Genomic DNA, 15,792 nt, shown 5'->3' with positions numbered 1-15,792 from the left:
GTCTTCCTGTATCTGGCCCAGTGCTACAAAATGGCTGCCTTATTCACCATGGACTTCTTATCGTCGTTGGGTTTGAAGCAGCGGATGAAATGGGGTTGGCATTTGGACAGGGCATTCATGAGGGAGTCCAGGGACTGGCGGAACTGACCGCTCAGCGTGGACACCTGCCTCCTGCCGTCCGTCTGGGCCACCTGCGGGTAGAAAAATCACAATATCAACTGCATGGATTTTTGGACCGTTGTCAGTGACTATCTCTGCAGGAAAGCTATGTGAAGAAACTGGTGGATATAGTTAAATGGGAGTTGGCGTGAGAGTCAGAATCGTAATAGTAACAACAGCTACAAACCCGTAGAGAGCTCTTGGGTGTCATAACGATCCTGTTGTTGCTTGCAAGGTTCTTCACCACATTTGCAGAGAGCTCCTTCTCAAAGAGCTGTTGCAGCAGCGTGTTGGTGGATGCTTCAATCAACTTGAGGATGCCTGAGTTAAGAGCATCTCTGTTCTTCTCCAGGAATCCTGAAGGAAGAGCAGACAGGATCAAATGGTGCCCCCCCTCCCAAAAAAACGTGACAATATCCAATTGATCATCCTCCTATGTTTGAGCGAATCAACTAATGTTGTATAGGTGTGATCCCTTTTTTTTCTATTTACCGTTTGAGTCGTAGTGAACAACCCCAGCAAAATGGCGGATCCCAAACTCCATGTCGTGGGTGTTCTTGGATGGAATGTACTTGTTGCACTTCGCATGAGCCCGGTTCATCTTGTTCAGCATGGTGACATCTGTGCCCTGGAAGAAACATTCAAGGTTGTCACAAACCTCGCCAATTCAAACTGCCACCGCAACATGGTTGCCTAGAGGAATGTGAGATTGTTTACCTTGGGAAAGTGGCTCTCCTCATCGATCAGGGCCAACACGTTGAGGGGCTTCACAGCGAGGAGATCAAGGGTGTCCGTGTTGTCGCTAAAGGTGATGTTCTTCCAAACAATGTCCTCCTTAGTGTACTCCTCCTGCTCCAGCTTGAACACATGGCGCACAAAAAACTGCTGCAGCTGCTCATTGGCAAAGTTGATGCATAGCTGTTCAAAGCTACGAAAAAGCATGGGGAAAAGGTTTGTGTTATTGACTGGTTGGTTATATGCCATCAGGGAGAGAAGATGAAGGACATACAAGGAGTATATTGCCCCACACAAACGACAACGAATTAGTATTTGACATTGACTGGCATACCTGTTTGAGTCAAAGTTCTCAAAACCAAAGATGTCCAGCAATCCGATGGAGTTACGGACGTATTTGGGACCGTTGGTGGGAGTCTTATGGATGGCACTGTTGATTCTCCCAACGATCCAGATGAAGAGTTTGCCATATATCGCCTGATGAAATCATGACACAAACGACACACATTCTGTACACTTGAGTCGAATATGGGCCAAACCCCTAACTTGAAATGTGCATGTTTAACTCAACAATCAAATAAATAATGTATTGATGTCAATGGAAGACTTGTGCGAAAACTTGAGTTACGTCCATTCGTCCACAGATCTCAAGTTAGGATTCGGGCCTATGTGCCTTTGTGAATATTTATGTTTATGCCTCCTCTCTTGTTACAGCCTATTGTCTATCTTGCCTCGGTACCTTCAAACAGGAGCGGCCTCATTACCTTGACGAAGGCGTCCCTGGAGTCGGCTGCCTGTTCAGAGTTGAGGGGTTTGGACACTCGCTCTCTGTTGGTCATGAAGGAGCGGTAGGTCAGGCTCACAGCTAGAGCAGCAGGCTGCACCTGTAGGAAACAGACAAAGACTATGTATATAGTAGGCCGTCATTGTAAATAAGAATTTGTTCTTAACTGACTTGCCTAGTTAAATAAAGCTACTGTAAATAAACTACTGTATATTTAAGCAATAAGGCACGAGGGGGTATGGTACATGGCCAATATACCACGGCTAAGGGCTGTTCTTATACATGACGCAACGTGGAGTGTTAGGACACAGCCCTTAGCCGTGGTATACTGGCCATATATCACAAACCCCCGAGGTGCCTTATTGCTATTATAAACTGGTTACCAATGTAATTAGAGCAGTAAAAATACAAGTTTTGTCATACCCATGGTATATGGTCTGATGGTATATCAGACCATATACCATGGGTATGACAAAACTTGTATTTTTACTGCTCTAATTACATTGGCTTTCAGCCAATCAGCATTCAGGGCTCGAACTTCCCAGTTTATAAGTTATTACAGAACATACCAGCAAAGAATGAAAATGCCAAATAAACATACATACCTCCAGCAATTTGGCAGCAAAGGTGAAGTGATCCGACAAACTGACATCAGAGCTCTCCATGTTATTCAAGATGGTGGCTGCAAGGCAAATAAACAAAGAAAACTTGGTCAATCACAGCTTTCACGTAGAAAAAACATCTACAACATAAACATTTCAGTTGTTCAACTGACTAGGTATCCATCCCCCTCATAGATCATACACTCAGACATTAACCGAGTCATACACCCAGAGAGGACCCCACCTTCGAAGCTGACATTGCCCAGGTGGAGGAGTGCAGCAAGCAGCTTGAGGATCTCCCAGCAGTGGGTCTCAGTGAAAGCGAGGATCTTCAGGGCTGTGCGGATACGGGTGTAGTCCTTAGCATCGTCACGTCCATCGCAGACAATGCAGTCACCCTATAGAACACAGGGTCAGAGGTTATACGGTCGGTTGTAGCTATTGCCCCATCTCTCCACTTAATTACAGCTACTATCGACAAGGGCTGTGGCGGTCACGACAGCCGGTGATTGTCAAGCAAATAACTATCGGTCTCACGGTAATTACCGTCAATTAACATAAACACATTTAGCGTCTCCTGGCTTCCACGCGAGCCACTGATGCGGACCTTTGGAACGTCTACATTTTAAAGAGTCTAATAAATCCATGTAGCCTACACCTTCACAATAAATCAATTTAGACAGGTCTAAAGAAACATGATATGAAGAAAATGTAGTCTATTTCAAAAGAACAGAATAGCATCCTCTGAGTTGTCCTTATGTTAGGCCTTGATCTGGCTATGCCATATGGCTGTGGGCTACACTAGTTCATTTAGAGAACAAGATTTGCTCAGAATTCTGTGGCATTATTTTTAATTATTTGATAGTATGAAGAATACAATTGAACAAAGCTGAATAAAATAGAAAGGATATTTTCTCCAAGCGATTTGAGGGAGTGCGCACATGCACTCTGTGTTGAGCGGTTAACAAAGAAATAGGTACTCCTATGTGCTTAATTTACAGTTATTAATGTAACTTTAGTTGTTCTACAAACTTAGGGCTATATGTTTTGATTAATAATACATTGTAAGGCTGCATGATGCGACTCTAATGACCATTAGAAAAAAGTTGCTTGAAAAGCGTACAGGTTTTTTTTTTTGCGCAGGCTGTACACACTTTGTCAGTCTCTCATTCAAAACTTGAGAAGCACTTGATAATGCCGTGAATTGTCTGGCGGCATCTCCTTTGTGTGGCCTTAATGCACCCTAAAAAAATCCATGCCTTTTGAAGCCCTTCAACCTGAGTGCTACTACCTCCCACTCACACTCTCACTAGAAGCGAAGACAGACACAATGGGGACGCAACTGCGCGCATCCTTATCCAATTCCAAGGTGCATATTGAAGATTTTGGAAGAACTGTCCACATTTACTTTTCGTCAGCCAACAAGATGAGTAGGCCTAATGAACAGCAAAAGCACTAGCCTATTTATACTATCCCCCATAGTACAATATTGACCTATTCTATTCTGTGCAATAAATAAATATTCCAAACATAGTCTGAGAAAGTTGTGGGATGCGATAAATCACAAATGAATACAACCGCTAGCATCAAAAAAAACTTTTTTTTATGCAGAGGCAGATGCAACAGATCGGAACATTTAGCTTAAAATGTTCATAAACTATTAGGCTATTTCTTCACATGATAAGTGCAGCAATGTGCACACAGCCGTAGGTTATAAGTACGAATGTTCCATCAGCTGGAAAACACCATTATCAAAAGTGATCACACATGCAATTATGCATGTAATGCTTATATTATAAAGGTGCATTTTTATGGTGAAAATGATCTTCCCCAAACTTGAAACTCACACGCTGCTTATGAATGACAGTTAGGCTCTGCACCCCTTGTAAAAGCGGATGAATGTGCTTAATTTTGTTAAGTTCTTTGACCACTTTAGTTGTGATACAAACCTTATCAAAACGTACAGGTCTACTGGCTAGGCTACATGATTCGAAAATGTTTTTTTTTTAAGTAATTGTTTCTTGTCTTAAGCTGGGCATCATTCACAAGTGATAATATATCATTCACAAGTGATAGGCTAATATTGTCCCCCATCAGACTAATCTTGATCTAATCTTGTCTTTACATGTACTAAATAATATATGTGTGAAAGATTTAGAATGGACCATTATCATGCACCTGTCTCGAAACAGGGGCAGGGGAAAAAATACATGTCATCTCTGCACTTAAATAGCGAATGGAGGACGCTTTTCATGTGGTTCATTTTCATTTTCACGGTAGGCCATACTCCTGTTGTAAAGAGAAGCAATGTGCTTAATATTAGGAAAGTTGAGAAATAAATATAGTAGGCCTTGCCTATAGAGAACTGATGGGATCCTCCTCTTTTTAATAGAGGCCATCACTCTGTTTTCTCACACAATTGCATAGCCTATAGAAATGTTGCGCAACATTAGCTCATGGGCTCTCATGAAGTGTTTGATTAGATTTTCGATTACATTTGAATTGATGCCAGAGTGATTCGAGGGACAATAGAGTGCCGAGTACGAGGCAGTTGGCAAGTTTGGTAGGCTACTAATGACCATCAGCAGCATCAGAGCTTGGAGAAGCCTAATTACTGTGACTAAATGGTCATGTGGAATTTGACTGCCTTCATGACTGTGACTGCAGGTGTGGCGGTAATATGGTCACCACAACAGCCCTACTATCGACCCGTCTCTCTCTTCAATGGTGATCCTAAAGCAAATCATATTTGTTAGGGGCTACAGCGTTCTACAAAGTTATAGCTACTATCACCCAATCTCTCTTCAAATGGGGATCCTAAAGCAAATCATAAATCATACAGGAGTTTGTTTTTCCAGATCTGGGGCAGTTTCCTAGGAGCATTGTAAAGAGGACGTCAGTAAAGAGGATGTCAGTAAAACTTAGTTGTACTCAGTAAAAATGTCCTTAATGAGGAAGACGTAAGTGGTAAAACCTGTAAGGGATGATGTTTTAGTAGTGTGTTGCTATTACCCTCTTGAGGTAGCTGAATTCGGCGGCATTTCCCAAACACAGTGTTTTCTTCTGTTCTGTCGTCATCCCCGCTAACATGCAGTAGAATATGTGGTAGTTCCGCTCCTCCATGGCCTAGGGTTAATTAGTTCAAAGGAACAAGTAGTGTTACAACTAACTGTAAGTCGCTCTGGATAAGAGTGTCTGCTTAAATGACTAAAATGTAAACGAGTATGAGAGACAACATCTCTTGACATTACACCATTTTGCCTGGTGACTGGACAATCCAGCAATGGATTTGGCCCTCTTCCAAGTACGAACAAAGCATGTCAATGAGACTTAAATTAAGATAAACCTGTTGTTTATGAGAGATAGTTTTGAAAGCAATTCACTTTGAGGCAATTAGCTATGATATTTCTACATTTCATTCAAATATAAGGACAACAGCAAAACATCCTGGTTCACCAATTGTTCTGATTTTACAGCCTGCGCTTCCACACCTGATGGCAGACACGAGACTTTTCCAGTAAGTACTGTTCCATGCGAGCCCCTTCGATGGCGCCATCTTTGTTGAAGAAGATTTCCACATATTTCCCAAAGCGGCTGGAGTTATCGTTGCGAATTGTTTTGGCATTCCCAAATGCTGGGGGAACACAGAAATAGGAAGTGGGTCATGGGTAGCAACAGTTGTGATAATGTGGGAGAGAGATATTTTAATAGTAAAGAAATCCTACCTTCCAGTATAGGGTTAGCCTCCAGTATCTGCTGCTCTATCCAGGAGTGCTGTCCACTTACTGCAGCAAGGAACTGAAGGACCAGCTTGGTGCTCTCTGTCTTCCCTGCACCTGACTCTCCACTAACAGGAAGAAAGAGATAGTGTGTCATATTCTTGGATTTCAGTTTAATTCCAGTGTAAATGTCAATATAAAAAGTATAACTGAACCACTCCAAAGAGCATCTTCCACAACATTGGAATGTGACGCTTCTGCCTTGGTTTCCTTTTGTCCAACCGAATGACTTGGGTGTCAAAGGCGGATGGATGTACTTTTGGCCTCACCTAATGATGCAGCACTGGTCTCGGTTGTGGCGGCGCATGTTGAAGTAGCAGGTATCTGCGATGGCAAAGACGTGCGGGGGCAGCTCACCCAGCCTACGCCCGTGGTACAGCCTCACTTGGTCGGCTGTGTAGAGAGGAAGCTCTTGGTAGGGGTTGACTGCCACCAGCACAGAGCCTGTGTAGGTCTGGACACAGCACAATAACAGCGATTTAGGCTTGTGCCGCCCACATTTGTTTTGGAGCACCCTGTAACAGCGGCTAATGTTATAACACTAGTTAATGGAATAACTTTTCTATTTGTAATACTTTTTTATAAAATTATGTACTAAGACCAGTTAATGTAATAACTTGCTGGGTAACGTAATAAAATGTTGATTGGTTAACGTAATAACTTTACCAGCTAAATGTAATGTTATTACATTAACCGGTGGTTATTACATTAACTGGTGAGTAACAACTTTTTTGATGAGTAGTGTAATAACTTCAACCAGTCATGTAATAGTTTTTATGTAGTACTTCCCTCAATTTGATGCACATGTCACCACCTACTACCAATTACAACACAAACAAACTCATGCACATCATACATGAATGCTCATATATAGAGACACTCACAAGCACACATTGAATTGTACACCCTTACATAAAAACCACATGATTTCACACAAAATTTCACGTGAAACCATGTGAAAAATAGTGTTTTTGGAACACTTCACATGTGATCACGTTTTCACAGTATGCTACAATCCACAAAAATACTACATGAATTAGTATAGTATATACTACAATTTTATTTTACTACAGTATTATACTATAGGTAACTGTTAATACTACAGTATACTACAATATTCAACGTATATTCAACAATATTCTTCTATTATAATCACAGCCGTATATATTCCCCCCCAAGCAGACACATCGATGGCTCTGAACAAACTTTATTTATTTGACTCTTTGCAAACTGGAATCCACACATCCTGAGGCTGCATTCATTGTAGCTGGGGATTTTAACAAGGCTAATCTGAAAACAAGACTCCCTAAATTGTATCAGCATATCGATTGCGCAACCAGGGCTGGCAAAACCTTGGATCATTGCTATTCTAACTTCCGCGGCGCATATAAGGCCCTGCCCCGCCCTCCTTTCGGAAAAGCTGACCACGACTCCATTTTGTTGATCCCTGCCTACAGACAGAAACTAAAACAAGAAGCTCCCACGCTGAGGTCTGTCCAACGCTGGTCCGACCAATCTGATTACACACTCCAAGACTGCTTCCATCACGTGGACTGGGATATGTTTCGTATTGCGTCAGACAACAACATTGACGAATATGCTGATTCGGTGTGCGAGTTCATTAGAACGTGCGTTGAAGATGTCGTTCCCATAGCAACGATTAAAACATTCCCAAACCAGAAACCGTGGATTCATGGCAGCATTCGCGTGAAACTGAAAGCACGAACCACTGCTTTTAATCAGGGCAAGGTGACCGGAAACATGACCGAATATAAACAGTGTAGCTATTCCCTCCGCAAGGCAATCAAACAAGCTAAGCGTCAGTATAGAGACAAAGTAGAATCTCAATTCAACGGCTCAGACACAAGAGGTATGTGGCAGGGTCTACAGTCAATCACATATTACAAAAAGAAAACCAGCCCGTCACAGACCAGGATGTCTTGCTCCCAGGCAGACTAAATAACTTTTTGGCCCGCTTTGAGGTCAATACAGTGCCACTGACACGGCCTGCAACCAAAACATGCGGCCTCTCCTTCACTGCAGCCGAGGTGAGTAAAACATTTAAACGTGTTAACCCTCGCAAGGCTGCAGGCCCAGACGGCATCCCCAGCCGCGCCCTCAGAGCATGCGCAGACCAGCTGGCTGGTGTGTTTATGGACATATTCAAACAATCCCTATCCCAGTCTGCTGTTCCCACATGCTTCAAGAGGGCCACCATTGTTCCTGTTCCCAAAAAAGCTAAGTTAACTGAGCTAAACGACTACCGCCCCATAGCACTCACTTCCGTCATCATGAAGTGCTTTGAGAGACTAGTCAAGGACCATATCACCTCCACCCTACCTGACACCCTAGACCCACTCCAATTTGCTTACCGCCCAAATAGGTCCACAGACGATGCAATCTCAACCACACTGCACACTGCCCTAACCCATCTGGACAAGAGGAATACCTATGTGAGAATGCTGTTCATCGACTACAGCTCGGCATTTAACACCATAGTGCCCTCCAAGCTCGTCATCAAGCTCGAGACCCTGGGTCTCGACCCCGCCCTGTGCAACTGGGTACTGGACTTCCTGACGGGCCGCCCCCAGGTGGTGAGGTTAGGCAACAAAATCTCCACCCCGCTGATCCTCAACACTGGGGCCCCACAAGGATGCGTTCTGAGCCCTCTCCTGTACTCCCTGTTCACCCACGACTGCGTGGCCACGCACGCCTCCAACTCAATCATCAAGTTTGCGGACGACACAACAGTGGTAGGCTTGATTACCAACAACGATGAGGCGGCTTACAGGGAGGAGGTGAGGGCCCTCGGAGTGTGGTGTCAGGAAAATAACCTCACACTCAACGTCAACAAAACTAAGGAGATGATTGTGGACTTCAGGAAACAGCAGAGGGAACACCCCCCTATCCACATCGATGGAACAGTAGTGGAGAGGGTAGCAAGTTTTAAGTTCCTCGGCGTACACATCACAGACAAACTGAATTGGTCCACCCACACAGACAGCATCGTGACAGCATCGTGAAGAAGGCGCAGCAGCGCCTCTTCAACCTCAGGAGGCTGCTCCGCCCACAACCGTAAGGAACTCCAGAGGGTAGTGAGGTCTGCACAACGCATCACCGGGGGCAAACTACCTGCCCTCCAGGACACCCAATGTTACAGGAAGGCCATAAAGATCATCAAGGACAACAACCACCCGAGCCACTGCCTGTTCACCCCGCTATCATCCAGAAGGCGAGGTCAGTACAGGTGCATCAAAGCTGGGACCGAGAGACTGAAAAACAGCTTCTATCTCAAGGCCATCAGACTGTTAAACAGCCACCACTAACATTGAGTGGCTGCTGCCAACACACTGACTCAACTCCAGCCACTTTAATAATGGGAACTGATGGGAAATGTAAAATATATCACTAGCCACTTTAAACAATGCTACCTAATATAATGTTTACATACCCTACATTATTCATCTCATATGTATACGTATATACTGTACTCTATCATCTACTGAATCTTTATGTAATACATGTATCACTAGCCACTTTGTTTACATACTCATCTCATATGTATATACTGTACTCGATACCATCTACTGTATCTTGCCTATGCCTCTGTACCATCACTCATTCATATATCTTTATGTACATATTCTTTATCCCCCTACACTTGTGTGTATAAGACAGTAGTTTAGGAATTGTTAGTTAGATTACTTGTTGGTGATTACTGCATTGTCGGAACTAGAAGCACAAGCATTTCGCTACACTCGCATTAACATCTGCTAACCATGGGTATGTGACAAATAAAATTTGATTTGATTTGATTTAATGTTTTTGCTGTCAGTGAATACAATAATATTCATACCGTAATGCACTATAGTATTTTTTTCATGTGGGTGTAGTACATCATAATCCATTAGGGGACTCACATAGATGATGCCCTGCCTGTGTCGGACCAGCAGGTTCCTGAGGAGCCCGGCCTCGTTGAGGTCCCCCAGGCGGATCATGTCGTCCACCCCCTCCACTGAGGTGGGGTGCATCACTCTGATGGAGCCCTCCTCCTTCTGGGAGAGCTTGTGTTCCTGGAATGACATAGGACAATTCAGGAAGGTATATGGCGGTGCGATGTGAACCTTTGCGCAAATCTTCCATTGACATCAATGTAGGATTTGTTCTAAATCTTTGGTTACATATAACGTAACTTTTTTGGAGGTCTGAAGGCCTGAAAATTTAAGGATTTGGTTCTATACCATCCATTTAAGTCTGGGGGTTTGCCATTATATTGTTGCATTTGGCCAGCGTCGTCCGGGGTAGGCCGTCATTGTAAATAAGAATTTTGTTCTTAACTGACTTGCCTAGTTCAATAAAGATTACATGCATTTACATTTGGGACCAACAGTATATTCAAATACAGTAGACACACAATTCAACAGAACACATGTAATAAAGAAATGCCATGGTCACCTTTCCTTCATCATCCACCAGTAGCTGGTGTCCAGTATCGGTCAATTTGACCCGGGCTCCGATGGGCACCCCGATACCAGGGTCCACCCATACCCACTCACCCTGAAAGCAAGGAGCACAGTGGGTCACGGTCAGGGTCATACATCGAAAGAATGCAGCTTTTACCCTTCATTAAATTCAATTGACGAAAGTAGTGCGCTTTTGTAATTCCACCAAAACTGGTGAAAGTAAAGATAAATAAAAGAGCCTTTTGTGAACTAACGCGAGAACTTGACTTCGTTCACCTCTTGCTAGCTCTGACTGCTGATAGCTACTTTACTGAGGGGAAATGTACTTACTATGACTGAGATAGGTGGTTGTCCCATCTAGCCACTGTATCTTAAGATTAATGAACTAACAGTAAGTCGCACTGGGTAAGAGTGTCTGCTAAATGACTCAAATGTAAACGAGTATGAGAGCCAATAAATCATTTGTGGAGCATCAAGATTTCATGTGTGCTAAATATCACTGTTTGTGCTGTCTCGCCAACTCCTATTAGCCATAGGAGTTGGTTATATGTACAGCGCAAACAGATATGGGAAAAGACTAAGGATTTCCCATTTCAAGCCATTTCCAGAAATGAATGGCAATGGCATTGACTCCAAACCCTAGATGATCACATCCAGACACAATTGGCAATGGAAGTGTTGATTACATTACATTTCAAAAACCTTTAGCATCAAAGGATGGCATTCGGGTTACATTGATCAAATAGTCAACAAAGATTATGTTGAGGATCTTACCTTTCTCAACATCACCATAATTACAACCCTCCTTTTCCCTAAATTCAAGAAACAAGAAAGACAAAAAGTCATGCATTTTCTAAAACATATCTGTGGACGACATAAGTCTGGACAAGGTGTGATCTCAGTGTGTGTCTTCTCAATGTTGAATGAAAGACTTCGCTGTCACTCCATTTTTAAGATTTTTAAGATGATTATATGGTGACAATGGTGCGCAATGACTACAATCATCCATACAAACAACATACTATACATGGCAAACGATACAGAACTTAAGTCAATAATTCTGCTACCTTTCTCTATAAATAAGCATGACTGAAATGACTGCACATCGTTACTCTACACCATTCAGCCTAACGATTCTATAAGGGTGACTGAAATGACTGCACATCGTTACCACCACACACAAAAAAACACATCAGCCATCTTACTTATAGCAACTCAAGTGATGGTCCTCATTGAAATCCCAGTCCTTTAGTAAGTCCTGTGCAGTTGTTGTGGAGCTCAAATGATTGTTTGCTGACGTTCACTCCAACCCACCTGGATACCACAAGGAACAAGGAAGTTGGTGGCACCCTTGACACATATCCTTTATGGCACTTTGACTTTGATCTGTCATGCTGCAGACTCACAGCTCAGGAAGACCGGGGCAAAGTCACCTCCTACCCACTCATTCTCCTAATGCGTTTGGTTCAATTCACCCTTCAATTCTGGGCCTGCTTCTAACCATTAATAGTGGAAACACCATAATAATATATTTAAAAAGCAACAACTTCAACTACAGAACATGTTAGATAGAGTTTGTGAGTTAGGGCCACTTATGGGAGTGCCCTTTGGACCTATGGGTTGAAGACAGATGACACTGATGACGCTGGTATTACAACACGAATGACACAGTAAATCACTGAGATAGTTAGCCATCTAATACAGTACTAGGAGGGAGACCGGTCCCCACACCTGCCTGTGTCACTCTGATAACGATTAGTTGAGGAATTCCCTCTAGATAATAAGGCTTGTGCGTCACCACACACACACAGACAGTCATTGGCTGTACAACAATAAGACATTTATTTCCTACAATAAGCGCTGTGTCCCGTTCAAAGAGCACATCTCACCGAGCAACAGCAAACTACTCCAGACTGACATCTAAACTCTGTGGTGCCCTCAATCGGTGGTACCCTTTGTCCATGACTGTAAAATTATAATTGTTTCTTCACTGAACACAAATGATATGAAACAAGTGGGGTCCAGATTGCAGGGCAGATTTCCTTGTGGAATTAGAAAACCAAAACAGGTGATATACACCTGATGAGGCGCCACACGAGTCATATTACATACAAATGAGTCAAGTTTATGTAACCAGTTCTGATAAGGACATCATAAAGGTATGTCAATTTCCTGGATTGCTTATTGGAAGGAAATTCAATTAGGAAACGAAATGAACAACTCCCTGTGCCTCTAGTCACTGCCCTGACCTTAATTAGCTCTGTATGTCACGTTCTGCCCTTTATTCCTTTGTTTTGTCTTTATTTAGTATGGTCAGGACGTGAGTTGGGGTGGGCAGTCTATGTTAGCTTTTATATATTTTCTATGTCTGTGTTTGGCCTGATATGGTTCTCAATCAGAGGTAGCTGTCTATCGTGGTCCCTGATTGAGAACCATATTTAGGTAGCCTGTTTTCCTTTGTGTTTTGTGGGTGGTTATTTTCAGTCTTTGTGTGTCTGCACCAGATAGAACTGTTTCGGTTGTCACTTTGTTGTTTTGTATTTTTGAAGTGTTCAGTTTCTTATTAAAAAGATTAACACTAACCACGCTGCGCTTTGGTCCTCTCCTTCTTCCACCTCCGAAGAAGGGTCAGGGTAAGCTAATGTGTTTACTGTAAGTAAACTATGATATCAGCTGTTTTTCTTTTTACCGCTGAAATCCTGATACACAAATTGATGCAGTGTTTTCACCTATGTAAGTATACAGTTGCGTTCTAATATGGCACAATCTCACATTTCTTAAATAATTCAAAAAATGTTGTGAAATAAGTTGAAATTGGCCTACCAGGTGGCGCAGTGGTCTTAGGGCACTGCATCGCAGTGTGCCACCAGAGACTCTGGGTTCGCGCCCAGGCTCTGTCGCAGCCGGCCGCGACTGGGAGGTCCGTGAGGCGATGCACAATTGGCCTATCGTAGTCCGGGTTAGGGAGGGTTTGGCCGGTAGGGATATCCTTGTCTCATCGCGCACCAGCGACTCCTGTGGCGGGCCGGACGCAGTGCATGCTAACCAAGGTCGCCAGGTGCACGGTGTTTCCTCCGACACATTGGTGCGGCTGGCTTCAGGGTTGGATGCGCGCTGTGTTAAGAAGCAGTGTGGCTTGGTTGGGTTGTGTTTCGGAGGACGCATGACTTTCGACCTTCGTCTCTCCCGAGCCCGTACGGGAGTTGTAGCGATGAGACAAGATAGTAACTACTAATAATTGGATACTACGAAATCTGGGAGAAAAGGGGGGGGTAAAATAAAAATATATATAATAATAATAAAATAAATAAGTTGAAATTGAAGAAATTTGTCAGCGATGAGTCCAGATTTGAATCCCATCAAAAACGATGGAGAGGTCTGAAAAGATATGGAGCAGTTTGCCACTAAAGAGTGGGCCAAATTGCCGGTAAAGAAAGATGGAGAAAGCTCTTTGGCTACAAGAAATGTTTGTAGGCAGTTATCTTAGCCAAAGGCTGTGCGACCAAGCACTAGCTCCTCGGTGCCAATCATTTTGTCAATGCCATTTGTTTTCACTTTCTAAATTAAAAAAGCGGAGTGTTGTGGCTGGAGAAATGTAACCACTCTCAAATTCATAAACAGAGTTATGGATGCAAGAACTGATAATCAATGATATCAAAATTATAGTTTTAACCATGTTTGGAGATACAGTGTATGATGGTCGAACTGAGCATTTGTACGTTATATTCTTCAAGAATCAATGGGTACATATTATTCATGTATCAGTCCAAAAATGGATGACTGCTGATTGCCCCTTTATGTTCCAAATCCAATTACAAGGTGTGAAGACCCCCCCCCCTCCCTAAATTCTCATATTTCAATTTATTTGAGAAGAAATTGTGAAAACTGCAAGACGCCAATATATTAAGCCGCAACGTTAAGAGTCCACTTTCATTTTGGCTATGGGTTCATCCAGTGCACTGTTGCCATTGACCTTCACCTTGATATACAGTCAGTGGCTACAATCCAAATAATCTTATCAGGCTCATATTGTGCTTATCTCCAGGGAGGATTCTCCAGTTTATATAGTCATCTTTGCATGGAGTTTCTAGGAGCGGTACACAGTGGATATGGTCAGTAAATGAGTGCGTGTGAGCAATGGGGCGGAGGAAAGATACAGATAGGCCTGGGTGTATACATGGGAGTTGCTACATACACTCTTTCACTTATTAACTTAAAATTGATAGTCTCCTCCTCCATGATGTCATGGAACCCTGTCGGTTCATGATTCCTGAGGGTGAAACCTTGACAATGTTCCAGATAAAAAAATATCCCTCACACAATCATGTGAGAGTCAAATATAAAGATCTCAGAGTCATGTAAGCTCTGTACAACACATTTCTATCTCCTAAAAAGCCCCGTTGTCTACAAAACCCCTGATGAAACAGATTCGGCAATCTGCCATCTTGGTAAATTGTTTACACAATTCAGTATCGTTTTACTGAGCTGTGTATCCATAGGGTAATACATCCTTTCTAGAGATTTCTACGGTTATGTCATATTAACCCTTGTGTAGTCTTAACATTCTGTATACTCCCCTTGTCCTAAGGGTAAAAAATGACCCGCCTTCACTAAACTCCTCAAATAAAGCAGCTTAATTGAATTTTAAACCCCAAATCTATTTTGCATGAAGAAACAACCTGTCATTCATCACAAACTTTGTGAATATCTGGGTTTTCCATCTTCACAATTCAGAAAGGCTGCATTTAATCAGTGGACACCACATATTTTTATTACAACACACCTGTCAGAATTGTTTTCATTACTAAAGTAGGGGTTAATTATCATTAGTATTGCTAAAGGTACTGCATAGGTGTAAACAAACACCTTTTAGCAAGATATAGCACTTGTATAGCCTAAGAAAGTAGCAGAAATGTGCAGAAAATAGTTTGAATGCATTTTATTGAAGGGAAACAATAATAGTATTGAACCTTTTTGGCAACATAGTGATATATTCTTATATACTGTACAGTTCAACTACAAAATACTAGTCTTCTCCTTTTTTTAACCATTGCCCCACCCACAAGGTGTATAAACAACACCAATAAATAATAAAATGAGATACAAAAAAACATTTGAAAAACATAAATCAATCAACTCTAATTAGCACATGTAGGACAGTATGCATGTGTGTGTGCATGGACTTTGCAGATGTATTTCTCACACAGCACATAGTATTTGCTTTACAGTCCTTCTTTGGGGAGCAGAATTGGCATCTCCTCCTCTTGCCT

The 15,792-nt window shown here is 42.6% G+C and overlaps 1 protein-coding gene across 2 annotated transcripts in view; it reads right to left on the bottom strand.

Moving 5' to 3' along the window:
* Positions 1-11,854, bottom strand: part of myo7bb (myosin VIIBb) — a 30,237-nt gene extending 18,383 nt beyond the window's left edge. The window contains exons 1-16 of one of the 2 annotated variants that reach the window (XM_031810764.1): positions 11,728-11,854; positions 11,297-11,334; positions 10,515-10,616; positions 9,980-10,132; positions 6,329-6,513; positions 6,006-6,127; positions 5,772-5,914; positions 5,293-5,406; positions 2,525-2,678; positions 2,284-2,360; positions 1,659-1,778; positions 1,229-1,371; positions 877-1,087; positions 652-787; positions 347-516; positions 48-191 (exon numbers count right to left, since the gene is read on the bottom strand). In XM_031810764.1, the coding sequence (XP_031666624.1) occupies positions 48-191; positions 347-516; positions 652-787; positions 877-1,087; positions 1,229-1,371; positions 1,659-1,778; positions 2,284-2,360; positions 2,525-2,678; positions 5,293-5,406; positions 5,772-5,914; positions 6,006-6,127; positions 6,329-6,513; positions 9,980-10,132; positions 10,515-10,616; positions 11,297-11,314 (1,992 nt within the window). In that variant the 5' untranslated portion in view covers positions 11,315-11,334; positions 11,728-11,854. Of the gene's footprint in view, positions 1-47; positions 192-346; positions 517-651; positions 788-876; positions 1,088-1,228; positions 1,372-1,658; positions 1,779-2,283; positions 2,361-2,524; positions 2,679-5,292; positions 5,407-5,771; positions 5,915-6,005; positions 6,128-6,328; positions 6,514-9,979; positions 10,133-10,514; positions 10,617-11,296; positions 11,335-11,727 lie in introns of those variants that run through there. The other variant, XM_031810765.1, reaches the window with a different exon arrangement.
* Between the last annotated feature and the right edge of the window lie 3,938 nt (positions 11,855-15,792).

The sequence above is a fragment of the Oncorhynchus kisutch genome, linkage group LG30, assembly GCF_002021735.2.
Source record: "Oncorhynchus kisutch isolate 150728-3 linkage group LG30, Okis_V2, whole genome shotgun sequence".
Taxonomy (NCBI): Eukaryota; Metazoa; Chordata; class Actinopteri; order Salmoniformes; family Salmonidae; genus Oncorhynchus; species Oncorhynchus kisutch.
This window is presented reverse-complemented; position numbering and strand designations above follow the sequence as displayed.